Source organism: Salvelinus namaycush, chromosome 42, assembly GCF_016432855.1.
Source record: "Salvelinus namaycush isolate Seneca chromosome 42, SaNama_1.0, whole genome shotgun sequence".
NCBI classification, from domain to species: Eukaryota; Metazoa; Chordata; class Actinopteri; order Salmoniformes; family Salmonidae; genus Salvelinus; species Salvelinus namaycush.
The window spans coordinates 10945360-10958371 of NC_052348.1; the positions used below are offsets into that span (position 1 = coordinate 10945360).

Below are 13012 nucleotides of genomic sequence, written 5' to 3' on the forward strand. Positions count from 1 at the left end.
GGAGAGGTGATTGTGAAAAATCAGAGTTGCCCCATTTTGTCTAACTCTCCCACTCTTTTTCAAACAGAGGTAAAGTAGGAAATCTGCGGACCTGGAGCAAGTTGTTTTATGGTTTCTTTTTTTTCTTCCTCCCTTCACTCCTCTGACAGTCGAGTACAAATCCACAAAATGTCCTGACTTGACGTGGAAGTTGGTGGTCCTTCTAGTTTCACACAGAGAAAGGGCTGTTCACAAACAGACGGACTGACTAATGTATTAAGTCTTGGACATCTTCAGAAGCCTTGGTTGCTAGTTAACACGGGTGTCTGCCATCAGTGCCATGGCACGTGACAAAGTTTAACATGGACACACTGCCTGTTACGTTGTCAGCATCAGGGTCCTCCTTTATGCCTCTTACCCTGACCTCAGATCAGATGCTACGGAGAGTGTCCCATTCTCCCTCCACAACATACTCACAATAAAGTGCATGTCGTTGGTTATAACAAAGGAATAGAGCCTTCTCATCCTCAACATTCTCCTGTACATAGGGAACTGTTATTCTAATGAGATGTGTGTGTTCTGTAGAATCATTGTAATTAAGTAGAAGCTTTGGCCAAATTTATATTACATTGTTCCTCCCTGTTGCATATTCTTCTTAACCTCCCAGAGAGACAAGGTTGTGATGAGGAATATGTCCAGATATTCAGCTTGGTATCACAACGCCCATGAAGAAATACTGGTCTCGATATTGATTTTACTTTCTTCCTTGTCTCCTCTTCGTGTTTTTAACTTCTCTTTTCTCAAACTGAAACAAAAACACAGCACCCACAGGTAAAAAAAAGAAATAGTCTCAATAGCAAGGGGATTTAAAAAGGAGCAAGTCTTTCACAAACGTTGTCCCCTACGTGATGACACCGTAGGCGAGATAAAAATCACTCTTTGATATCTTTGTTTGGAACATGAAAGAGTTCCTTTCAGAACACGTACGTGGCTCACTAAAAGTAATGTACTCAAAGTACGCGTTCAGCTCTGTTCGACCAAGCAATAAGTGAAAATAGAATGGTTGTAGTATTGTGTCTGCTGATACAAATGAACATGCCTTCAATACAGTACGTGCTCGACTTTCAAAGTGCGATTATGATTACGATTAAGTCATTCCACCAGAACTTTTCATATGAGTCAACCCCACACAGTGATTTTTCTCAAATAAGCCACTCGAGTCTAAATATATTGGTGCTGTAGTAATCTCATTTAAACTGTAATCATTTCAGTGTACCCGCCCCATGTTCACATTACCAAACAGCATTGTGGGTATTATCTTGGTTGAACAGAATCTCTCTCCCATAGCCAAACATGACAGATGGAGGCAGTTTGGGAAAATGTTACATTTCATGAGCATCATCCTTCTGCATTCATTCCCTTAATGAATCCCAATTTAGCTCCGCTTTGACTGGGACACCTGTGGTAATAGGAAACACACACACACACACACACACACACACACACACACACACACACACACACACACACACACACACACACACACACACACACACACACACACACACACACACACACACAGACACAGACACAGACACAGAAAGTTTAGGATGATGGAGCTGAGATGAGTAAGCAGTGTGGGAGGGTTAACGGGTCTGGTTTATCAGTGCAACAGAATGGAGCCAGGGAGGCCTGGCTGGGAGTCTGGTTGTGTGAGTTGTGCTGGCTGGCTCCAGAGAGGATCCATGGATTCATGCCTGGTAGGGGGTGCATGCTGGGCCTCAGGGCCTATAGGGGAGCATACAAGTCTGGGCAGCCTACTGTGAGCTGCCCTGGGCCAAGTCCTTAGAGTCTGGAGGAGTAGGAGGCAGCAGCAGCCTGGGGGGATAGTCTGGGAAAAGGGAGAGGGTTCGTTGGAAGGTAGGAGGGCTGTCGGTCTGTCTGTCTGGGTTTAGGATAAGAAGAGGACCATTGAGTGTGGAGAGCTTAGCCTCGGGCTATAGGCAGAGAGGTGGGAGATTTGGATAAAGGGAAGCAGGAATGAGAGCTGGTGTTATAGAATTTAAATTAGGTAAAGGTTCAGATCCAGGGGTGCACGGCATTGCGCTGTCAGTGTTTTGAGCAAGTTGCGGTGGAGGAGGGGGGAGGATATTTGGTTGTCCTGGGAAAGATACGAGAAGGGAGGGAGCCACTAGTCAAGGGAAAACAGCACCCTGACAGCTGGATTTCTGAATAGGTCGCACAGAATGTGGATAAGCACACGTGCACACCCCCCCCCACCACCCCACCCCTATATTTACCCTCTCAGCATTTACACAGTTTAACCCCTGATGATGCCGTTGCCCTTGAAGAGGACAGGTAATGATTTGCTTCATTAATAAACCATACTGTATCTCTATGTAAATGGAGGACGTGTAAAATGCCAACCGCTCCCTGTGACCTGGGATAAAAGTATCTGCTGACTGGGTAAAGCTACGCCTGCGTCCAAAACGGCACCCTATTCCCTATTCAGTATACTACTTTTGACCAGGGCCCTTAGGGGAATAGGGTGCCATTTGGGACACACGCCAGAAGTAACACCCACTGGATCATCCTGTTCTGCCTTTACGTCAGTGGGGCTTTCATATATTCTAGGGGCCCTCTACCTACGTACCTCTGTAGATCTGTGAGCTATCGCCAGTCGGAGCCTGACGCGTTAAAGAGATCAAAAAAGGTGTTGGTTCAGATGTGTATCTTTAACAGCAAGTGCTTACCTAGGATAGGATAGGATGAACTCTTATCTCCCCGAGGGATAAAATGGCCTTAGACACAGATCACAGACCTAGATCACAGATCACAAAGATATTTTAGGGTGTAAAGAGTGACTAACTGGACAGCTTGCCAGACATCGTGAGTCATTTCTGGGGGTCTAGAGAGAGGTTAGCGGGTTCCTTTAAGCATTCATTGCATACACAGTAATAGCAGCAAGCAAAAAGCCCCTAGCAGGGGAACGAGAGAGTGAGCCAGAGGAGTCAGTCACAGTGAAGAGTAGAGGATGTTACAGCCCAGTGACTGCTGTGCTGCTCCCAATCCCCTATCCTCTATCACCTTCTCACACATTTCACCCCCAACTGGCGACGCAGCCAAGGCATTAAGCCCAGGATTAATTTAGAGGGATATATGAAGAGGGCTAGCAGAGGAAATTAGCTTTCTAGCTTTCTCACCTCCCCTCCTTGCTGCCTGGCTGCACCACTGTTCTAGTAACTGACTGGGGGAAATGATTCAGCCATGCGCCTTGTAGCAGGCTGGTGTCGTGTGTCATAAAATAGGCTGCGTTTACACAGGCAGCCCAATTCTGATCTTTTGACCAATCACATCAGATATTTTTCAAAAGCCCAAATAGTTAAACAAATATCAGAATTGGGCTGCCTGTCTATGACACATATAAGGTGGTTGATAGGTGTGTGTGTGTGTGTGTGTGTGTGTGTGTGTGTGTGTGTGTGTGTGTGTGTGTGTGTGTGTGTGTGTGTGTGTGTGTGTGTGTGTGTGTGTGTGTGTGTGTGTGTGTGTGTGTGTGTGTGTGTGTGTGTGTGTGTGTGATTGCGTGCACATGCGTATCTGTGTACTCACTCATAGGGATCACTTGTGTCGGGGCCCTGGAGCTCTGGAGGGATGGGGATGCGTTTGTAGTACATCTCCCAGTCGAAGGCTCCCCTCATGGCGTCCCCAGCCTGGGCTTCATATCCAAAGTGGTTATGGTCGATCACGTCAATCATAGGGCACACGATGGTCTTGGGGTTCTGGGCAATCTGGTCTTTATGGGGCGGAACAACAGAGAGAAAGAGTGTGAGCATGTATCAATCACCATACCCTGCTGTTTGTAGTTCTCTCTTTCTTTCCTTATTTTTCTTTCTTCCTTCCTTTCTTTCTTTCCTTATGTTTTTCTTTCTTTCTTTCTTTCTTTTCTATCTCTTGTTTTTCTCTCTCTCCATTTATCTGACGTACACATAGGGAGTGGAACCAGGGCAATTGCTTTTGTTCCCTTGGACCTCTCTCCCTCCGTCCCCTTCTACCGCTTCCTCCCTCCTCTCCCCTTATGTGGAGGTCTCTGGGCAGCTCTGCTCCTCCTACAGCGAGTCACTGGGCGATTAGAAACAATTACAGCGTTTCAAAGTGGGTTGGCTCCGTGGAGGCCTGAGAGCCAACCTCGACGTGTCTGTCTGCTGTGTGTGTGTGACTGAGCCGAGCAATGATAAGTCGCCCCAGATCTGTCACACCCCGCCCACCCCACCCACCTCTCTCTTCTGTGGGCCGTGTGTGTTGGACCATGGAGAGAAGGGGAGCAGAGGCCCAACACCACAGCACTGAGACTAATGGGGAGTGACTGTACAGTATTGTACATTGACACACCTTACTATCAGTACTGTAGCCTGGTCCCAGATCTGTTTGTGGTCCTATGGCTGTTGCCATGCCATGGGGCTCAGTACTGGTAGCCTGGTCCCAGACCTGTTTATTGGCCAACTGCTATAAAATCATTGTCATGCAGCATGGCGAAGAGTAACACACCTTGAAATGGTGGCGGGTTTCTCACACGGTTAAGATGTAATTTAATTGGCATATGGAAGGCTGTACAAGCAGTAACTACCCAGCTATAAGCCCCCCCTTGGCCCTGCCAATATAAACATACAGAAACTATTGACTTGAATCAGTTTGTGTTTATGTGCAGGTCTCTGTAATACTCATCTAGTGTGCTTACTGTGACACAATCCTTTGTTTTATTCCCTCACATTTCCAGCGCTGCGGCTAAGTAGTCTAAATCCGAATACCCATGACACCATCTTACTGGGCCTGCATGGATACATTTGAAACAAAGGAAAGAGAGAACGAGAGAGAACTCCCAATTGTAATGAAATAGAAATGAACAAAAAGGCAAATAACAAGAGGCAAATGGGAAGGGAACTCTCAAGAGCTCATTAAACGAGAAGGGACTGCATTTCAAATGTAGCAGTCAGGTGAAAAAGAAAAGAGGTAATCCACCCAGTTGCCATGCCTACACTTCCTTATCCTATAGGTTTGTTAAACATAGCGAAAGAGCGGTTAATTCAAAAGTTGTTCCATTCGTTATGTGGGTTATACATTATGTCCTTTGATCAAGGTAAGATCCAAGGTTTGTAGGAGATCCAAGGAGAGAGGAAGCATTAGATTCAGAGAGCAGTGATAAAACCTGGCCTGTTAATTAGAATGGTGTGGTGTTGGAGTCTTAGATCTACAGAGAGAGAGAGAGAGAGAGAGAGGTAGAGGGAGAGATTGAAATAAGAGAGAAAGAAAGAAAGACAAACAGCAAATCCCTGTATTCCACTGATCTGATACCAGAGCCCGGCAGGATGATTGCATGTGTCACCGTGCCTGTGGATGGCCTAGGGTTCACTGCGGTATCTCCTCCACTCTATTCATACATGCGAGCCCCACAGCACAGCATGGCCTCCCTTCTCCGCGTCACGCCCCACATTACATCAGCCTCACAAATGGCACCCTATTCCCTTTATAGTGCACTACTTTTGACCAGGGCCCATAGGAAAGTAGTGCACCATAAAGGGAACATGGTGCCATTTGGGACGCATACCTCATCAGCCCCGCTCTGTTCTGCTCTCTGACAGGCAGGCGGCTCCATTCCAACCAATTAAAGAACCCCATACTGCGAGTCCTCTTTCTCTGTTAGCCAGAAGACAATGGGGCCATGTCGTGGAATGGTGGTGGTGGTGTGGCTATTATCTACTATTATTATTATCATAGGGACCTGGGCGTACATATCAATCATACCTTTCATGGGAATCCCAGTCCCTGTGTGATTGAGTACAGTAATGGCTGTAATCACTTCACATCCATTTATTTTGTGCTGGGAGATGGCTATTATCAGGGAGTTTCTCTAGTCTCCCTAATGTTGCAGTAACATGTTATGCTGGTATGTGAAGTACAGCACACATGTTCACAGGCTACACGTGACGCGACAGCCCAGGAGGCAGTTTTCCTCGATGCTTAGGGTTGCACCCGTGGAGCGGCTCGTCGGGAACGTGCATTGAACATGGATTCAAGCTAAGGCTGCGGCACTCTTTTATCAAACAAACTACAGAAACAGAGAGATATTTCCTTTGTTAAACTGACAGATATAGAAGTGTGAGATAAGCCAGTTTTCTTATGGAGATTTTAACCTTCCTACTCTCTCACACGTTCTCTAGCTCGATTTGTCCCCCTTTCTTTAGCTCTCCTGACCCAAACTTCTCCCCGGCGCCACTCTCTTCTTACAGAGAAAAAAAAGACAACTAAAAGATGCACCTTCTCCGTCCCACTTTGTCCGACCTCTTCACTTTCCTTTCCCGCTCACTCCTCTCCTGGCCCAAACCTCTCTCTGTCTAAGCTTTTTTTAGTTATCTTTACCTGCAGCTACGCCCTGAGACTCCGTTCCAGTCGACTCACCGAACAGGGGGGACTACACTTTGTGTGGCTGGTCCACACACACACGCACGCACGCACGCACGCACGCACGCACGCACGCACGCACGCACGCACGCACGCACGCACACACGCACGCACGCACGCACACACGCACACACTCACCAAGCAGGGGGGGCAGCCAGTTGACGTTGGCCTCACAGTGAGAGTCCAAGAAGGTGAGGACTTCTCCCTTGGCCACCGAGGCCCCCAGCAGACGGGTACGGATCAGACCCTCCCTCTTCTTGGTCCGAACGATGCGCACCTTGGGGAACCGGGCCATGTATTCCTCCAGACGGCCCTTCAGGTGCTCTGGGAAGGAGAGGAAGAGAGAGAAAAGGTTAGAAATGTGCCGCATGGGAATGATATCCATCCCTATACAGTACATTCCTCAAAGATCATCTATTCAAAGAGAGAAAGAGAGATGGGAGAGTGTTATAAAAGAAATCCATCCCTATACAGTACATTCCTCAAAGATCATCTATTCAAAGAGAGAAAGAGAGATGGGAGAGTGTTATAAAAGAAATCCATCCCTATACAGTACATTCCTCAAAGATCATCTATTCAAAGAGAGAAAGAGAGAAAGGAGAGTGTTATAAAGGAAATCCATCCCTGTACATTATTTAGTACATGGGTTTGGATCACCTCTGTCACACACAGAGAGAGAGAGGAGGAGAGAGATTTATAATCATATATATTTTATTTCTATTTTTTATTTAACCTTTATTTAACTAGGCAAGTCAGTTAAGAACAAATTCTCATTTACAATGACGGCCTACCCCCGGCCAAACCCAGACGACGCTGGGCCAATTGTGCCCCGCCAAAGGGACTCCCAATCACGGCCGGATGTGATACAGCCTGGATTCGGGGCGGCAGGTAGCCTAGTGGTTAGAGTGTTGGACTAGTAACCGAATGGTTGCAAGATCGAACCCCCCAGCTTACAAGGCAGTTGAACCAGGCAGTTGACCCACTGTTCCTAGGCCGTCATTGAAAATAAGAATTTGTTCTTAACTGACTTGCCTAGTTAAAAAAATATTATAAAAAAAATGTTTTGAACCAGGGGCAGTAGTGACGCCTCTGGCACTGAGATGCAGTGCTATAAGAGGATAATGGCATTCCACAAATGTATCCCTATAACGTATACCATGTAGCCATATGCCCATGACTTATACAGTAGGAGTTAAGATCACAGTCGTGTCACAGAGAGGTAGGAGAAAGGAGAGAGAGAGAGGAGAAAGGAGAGAGAGGAGAAAGGAGAGAGAGGAGAAAGGAGAGGGAGGGAGGAGAAAGGAGAGGGAGGGAGGAGAAAGGAGAGGTAGGAGAAAGGAGAGGGAGGGAGGAGAAAGGAGAGGGAGAGGGAGGGAGGAGAAAGGAGAGGGAGGGAGGGAGTAGAAAGGAGAGAGAGAGAGGAGAAAGGAGAGAGAGAGAGGAGAAAGGAGAGAGAGGGAGGAGAAAGGAGAGGGAGTGAGGAGAAAGGAGAGAGAGGGAGGAGAAAGGAGAGGGAGGGAGGAGAAAGGAGAGATAGAAAGGAGAGAGAGGGGAGAAGAGGAGGGGGTGGAGATGTTAGCTCCCGGCTGCTCATCAGCTCAAGCTATCTCCAGGCCACTGATGGGGCTGATTATTCTGGATGTGCCTGAGCAGGGTGGGTCACCAATCAGCTAGTCGTGCCGGAGAGACACTTATGTCATCATTACTAGAGACGGGAGGGGATGACACTCTAGGTAGATTACACAGACCAAGGAGGTGTCAGATGGTACATTATGAAATACAGAGGGAGAGGTAGAGAGAGGGAAAGAGAGAAACAATCAGTGTTGCTCTTTTCCTTGAAACAGGAGGTAATTCAGGGTATTTGAATTGAAAGGAGAGGGGGGAGGGAGAGAGAGGGAGAGGAGAACAGAGAGAGAAAAGGGGATACAGAAAAGTAAAAGAAAGAGATGGAAAGAACAAAAGAGAGAGAGAGGGGTAAGAGGGAAAAACAGAAAAGTAAGAGAGAGAAAGGCAGAGCGATGGTAAGATAAAGAGATGGAGAGAAAGAGATGGAGAGAGAGAATTTCATCTTTAGTGATGTGTTAATCTAATCTTGCTATTGTATCACCATTCTCCTGGTCCCATTCAAGGGCATTAACGGTTAACGTCCCTTGTTAAGATTGCCCCACTGTTAGCACTTAATTGAATTGTTGAATTGGTTTTTTATATTACAAGGAGCAGTGGTATAGAGGCCCACCTGATAAACCAAGGAAAATAACATGGCGGCAAGGCTAACCTATATAAGGACTTCATAACCCATACAAGACACATTCATAAGCAGTAAATAAGCATGTCATACTGTAAAAGCTGGGTTGTCGGTCAACCTTTGTCATTGTGTTTGTAATAACTGAAATACAGTTCAATATGATCCCTCTATATACAGTACATGCATGCATACAAATAAGAACTGTCACCTTATCAAAATAATAACAATTAACATATTCTTACTGACAATATCTATTTCCAGAAATCTAATTTAGAACCTGAGACGGAGCAGGGGAATGTGATGGGAAAAAGCATTCCAAATCGACATCTATTCATTCCCCCCCCCCCCACCTCTCTCTCTCTCTGTGTCTCTCCCTTTCTCTCTCTCTGTCTTCCTCTCTCTCTCTCTGTCTTCCTCTCTCTCTCTGTCTGTCTATCTCTCTCTCTCACTCTGTCTCTCTCTCTCTATCTCACGCTCTCACGCTCTCACTCTCTCACTCTCTCACCCTCTGACTCTCTCACTCTGTCTCTCTCTCACTCTCTCACTCTCTCACTCTCTCACTCTCTCACTCTCTCACTCTCTCACTCTGTCTCTGTTCTCATATAAAGAACTGGTAATGTGTTTGAGCCCTTCCTAACAGAGGCCAAGATGACCATCAGTATGGTGGCAGTATAGTAGAATAGGAGAACCATCCTTATCTTCCTTCATTGTATTATTTGTTCATTTCCCTGTCGGCGGGAGTTTTTTGCATGCCAACCGTGTCCCTGTTACCGGCATCATTCAAATCCTTTAAAGGCAGCCATTAATACCTGCATGCTGAGGCTCTATCACACACCTGCAGCCTCGGCCGCTGTTTGTCCGTGATTAGCTACACCGCTTTGCTTTTTAAACGCTCCGCATCGCACCATACCGCACCCTGTCTGGATTTACACTAAGTAGAGTGTTGAAATGGGAGAGAAAGGGGGAAGGAAGAGGGTTCATTTCAGTCTATAGACAGATGCTAGCTTAGTTAGGTAGCCGAGCGGTTAGCGCGTTGGGCCAGTAACCGAGAAGTTGCTGGTTCGAATATCCGAGCCGACAAGGTGTCGATGTGCCCTTGAGCAAGGCACTTAACCCTAATTTGCTCCAAGAGTGCCGTACTACTATGGCTGACCCTGTAGAAAAACACATTTCACTGCACCTATTCGGTGTCAGACTTTTCCTTCTAGCATCTAAGACAGGGCTTCCCAACCCTCTTCCTGGAGATCTACCGTCCTGTTGGTTTTCAGCCCAACCCTCTTCCTGGAGATCTACGGTCCTGTGGGTTTTCAGCCCAACCTTCTTCCTGGAGATCTACGGTCCTGTTGGTTTTCAGCCCAACCCTCTTCCTGGAGATCTACCGTCCTGTGGGTTTTTAGCCCAACCCTCTTCCTGGAGATCTACCGTCCTGTTGGTTTTCAGCCCAACCCTCTTCCTGGAGATCTACCGTCCTGTGGGTTTTCAGCCCAACCCTCTTCCTGGAGATCTACCGTCCTGTTGGTTTTCAGCCCAACCCTCTTCCTGGAGATCTACGGTCCTGTGGGTTTTCAGCCCAACCTTCTTCCTGGAGATCTACGGTCCTGTTGGTTTTCAGCCCAACCCTCTTCCTGGAGATCTACCGTCCTGTGGGTTTTTAGCCCAACCCTCTTCTTGGAGATCTACCGTCCTGTTGGTTTTCAGCCCAACCCTCTTCCTGGAGATCTACCGTCCTGTGGGTTTTCAGCCCAACCCTCTTCCTGGAGATCTACCGTCCTGTTGGTTTTCAGCCCAACCCTCTTCCTGGAGATCTACCGTCCTGTGGGTTTTCAGCCCAACCCTCTTCCTGGAGATCTACCGTCCTGTTGGTTTTCAGCCCAACCCTCTTCCTGGAGATCTACGGTCCTGTGGGTTTTCAGCCGAACCCTCTTCCTGGAGATCTACCGTCCTGTGGGTTTTCAGCCCAACCCTCTTCCTGGAGATCTACGGTCCTGTGGGTTTTCAGCCCAACCCTCTTCCTGGAGATCTACCGTCCTGTTGGTTTTCAGCCCAACCCTCTTCCTGGAGATCTACGGTCCTGTGGGTTTTCAGCCCAACCCTCTTCCTGGAGATGTACCGTCCTGTTGGTTTTCAGCCCAACCCTCTTCCTGGAGATCTACCGTCCTGTGGGTTTTCAGCCCAACCCTCTTCCTGGAGATCTACCGTCCTGTGGGTTTTTAGCCCAACCCTCTTCTTGGAGATCTACCGTCCTGTTGGTTTTCAGCCCAACCCTCTTCCTGGAGATCTACCGTCCTGTGGGTTTTCAGCCCAACCCTCTTCCTGGAGATCTACCGTCCTGTTGGTTTTCAGCCCAACCCTCTTCCTGGAGATCTACCGTCCTGTGGGTTTTCAGCCCAACCCTCTTCCTGGAGATCTACCGTCCTGTTGGTTTTCAGCCCAACCCTCTTCCTGGAGATCTACGGTCCTGTGGGTTTTCAGCCCAACCCTCTTCCTGGAGATCTACCGTCCTGTGGGTTTTCAGCCCAACCCTCTTCCTGGAGATCTACGGTCCTGTGGGTTTTCAGCCCAACCCTCTTCCTGGAGATCTACCGTCCTGTTGGTTTTCAGCCCAACCCTCTTCCTGGAGATCTACGGTCCTGTGGGTTTTCAGCCCAACCCTCTTCCTGGAGATGTACCGTCCTGTTGGTTTTCAGCCCAACCCTCTTCCTGGAGATCTACCGTCCTGTGGGTTTTCAGCCCAACCCTCTTCCTGGAGATCTACCGTCCTGTTGGTTTTCAGCCCAACCCTCTTCCTGGAGATCTACCGTCCTGTTGGTTTTCAGCCGAACCCTCTTCCTGGAGATCTACCGTCCTGTGGGTTTTCAGCCCAACCCTCTTCCTGGAGATCTACGGTCCTGTGGGTTTTCAGCCGAACCCTCTTCCTGGAGATCTACCGTCCTGTGGGTTTTCAGCCCAACCCTCTTCCTGGAGATCTACGGTCCTGTGGGTTTTCAGCCGAACCCTCTTCCTGGAGATCTACCGTCCTGTGGGTTTTCAGCCCAACCCTCTTCCTGGAGATCTACGGTCCTGTGGGTTTTCAGCCCAACCCTCTTCCTGGAGATCTACCGTCCTGTTGGTTTTCAGCCCAACCCTCTTCCTGGAGATCTACGGTCCTGTGGGTTTTCAGCCCAACCCTCTTCCTGGAGATGTACCGTCCTGTTGGTTTTCAGCCCAACCCTCTTCCTAGAGATGTACCGTCCTGTTGGTTTTCAGCCCAACCCTCTTCCTGGAGATCTACCGTCCTGTGTGTTTTAAGTCCAACCCTAATTTAACACACCTGATTCTACAAATTAGCTGCTCAACAAGACCTTAAGTAGCTGAAGCAGATCTGCTAAATTAGGGTTGGACTGAAAACCTACAGGACAGTAGATCTCCACGAAGAGGGTTGGGCAGCCCTGATCTAAGATGTTAACATCTAGGTAGAGCATAAACAGATATGCACAGTAACAAGTCATTTTCCATTCCGGAGCCTATTATTCACACCGCAAACATTACCATACATCTGAGTGTTGGACCTCATTGTCCTATCAGCACACAGAGAGAATGTCCGGGTTGGCCAATAAGTCAGTCATTTGGTGTCCTTGAGTGGGGTACACCTCCCCAAAGTCACTAATCACCACCTACAAAAGTTGGAATCAGCACTTTTCTTTTCCCTTTTCCTCTCTATCTTTCCCCTCCCTCTCTCCCTTCATCGCAACACTTCTATCTAAACTCCCAGGGTGTCTCCCCTTCAAACTAATGGCCCCAATAAAAGTGACAGTGGCTGTATGAATGAGATGCCTCCCGGCCTGACCCGGTGCGCTGTCTCTCTCTCTCTCTCTCTTTCTCTCTCTCTCTCTCTCTCGCAAAGGAACAGGACGCCAGGAGGGGAAATTAAAAAGTAGGGAGGGAGAATGTTTCAATGTTTCACCGCTGCTAGGCTTGTTAGTGTAAGTGATATGCGCCACCTAGAAAATGCTAGAGAGCTCTGGAGCTGGTTGGAGGGCTCTAAAGAGGTAAGAGGCGGGCCAATTCCCTGTACAATTTCCAACAGGAAAGAGAGAGATCTATCATGCCAGGTGTCCTTTGAGTGGTTTATTAATCAAGGTCATAAATCAACGGACTGACACATGGCATGGTTGCTACGGCGGCGGAGGTGACAAACAGTTATGGAAGGGGGGAAAGTTTTGCGATCCCAGCGGCGCTGCAGCGAGCCCGACAGCTTGTGATAAAGGGCAGCAGCCATGGCGGTGGGTTGGGTTCCTTCCTCCCTGCTACTTTGATGTTTCACAGGCAGGGGGATAGTCTTTTAAGGTGCTC

The 13012-nt window shown here is 48.0% G+C and overlaps 1 protein-coding gene across 1 annotated transcript in view; it reads right to left on the minus strand.

Moving 5' to 3' along the window:
* Nucleotides 1–13012, minus strand: part of LOC120034739 (polypeptide N-acetylgalactosaminyltransferase-like 6) — a 250166-nt gene that overhangs the window by 38413 nt on the left and 198741 nt on the right. The window contains exons 5-6 of the mRNA XM_038981342.1: nucleotides 6574–6759; nucleotides 3589–3772 (exon numbers count right to left, since the gene is read on the minus strand). Coding sequence (XP_038837270.1) covers nucleotides 3589–3772; nucleotides 6574–6759 — 370 coding nt within the window. The remainder of the gene's footprint in view (nucleotides 1–3588; nucleotides 3773–6573; nucleotides 6760–13012) is intronic.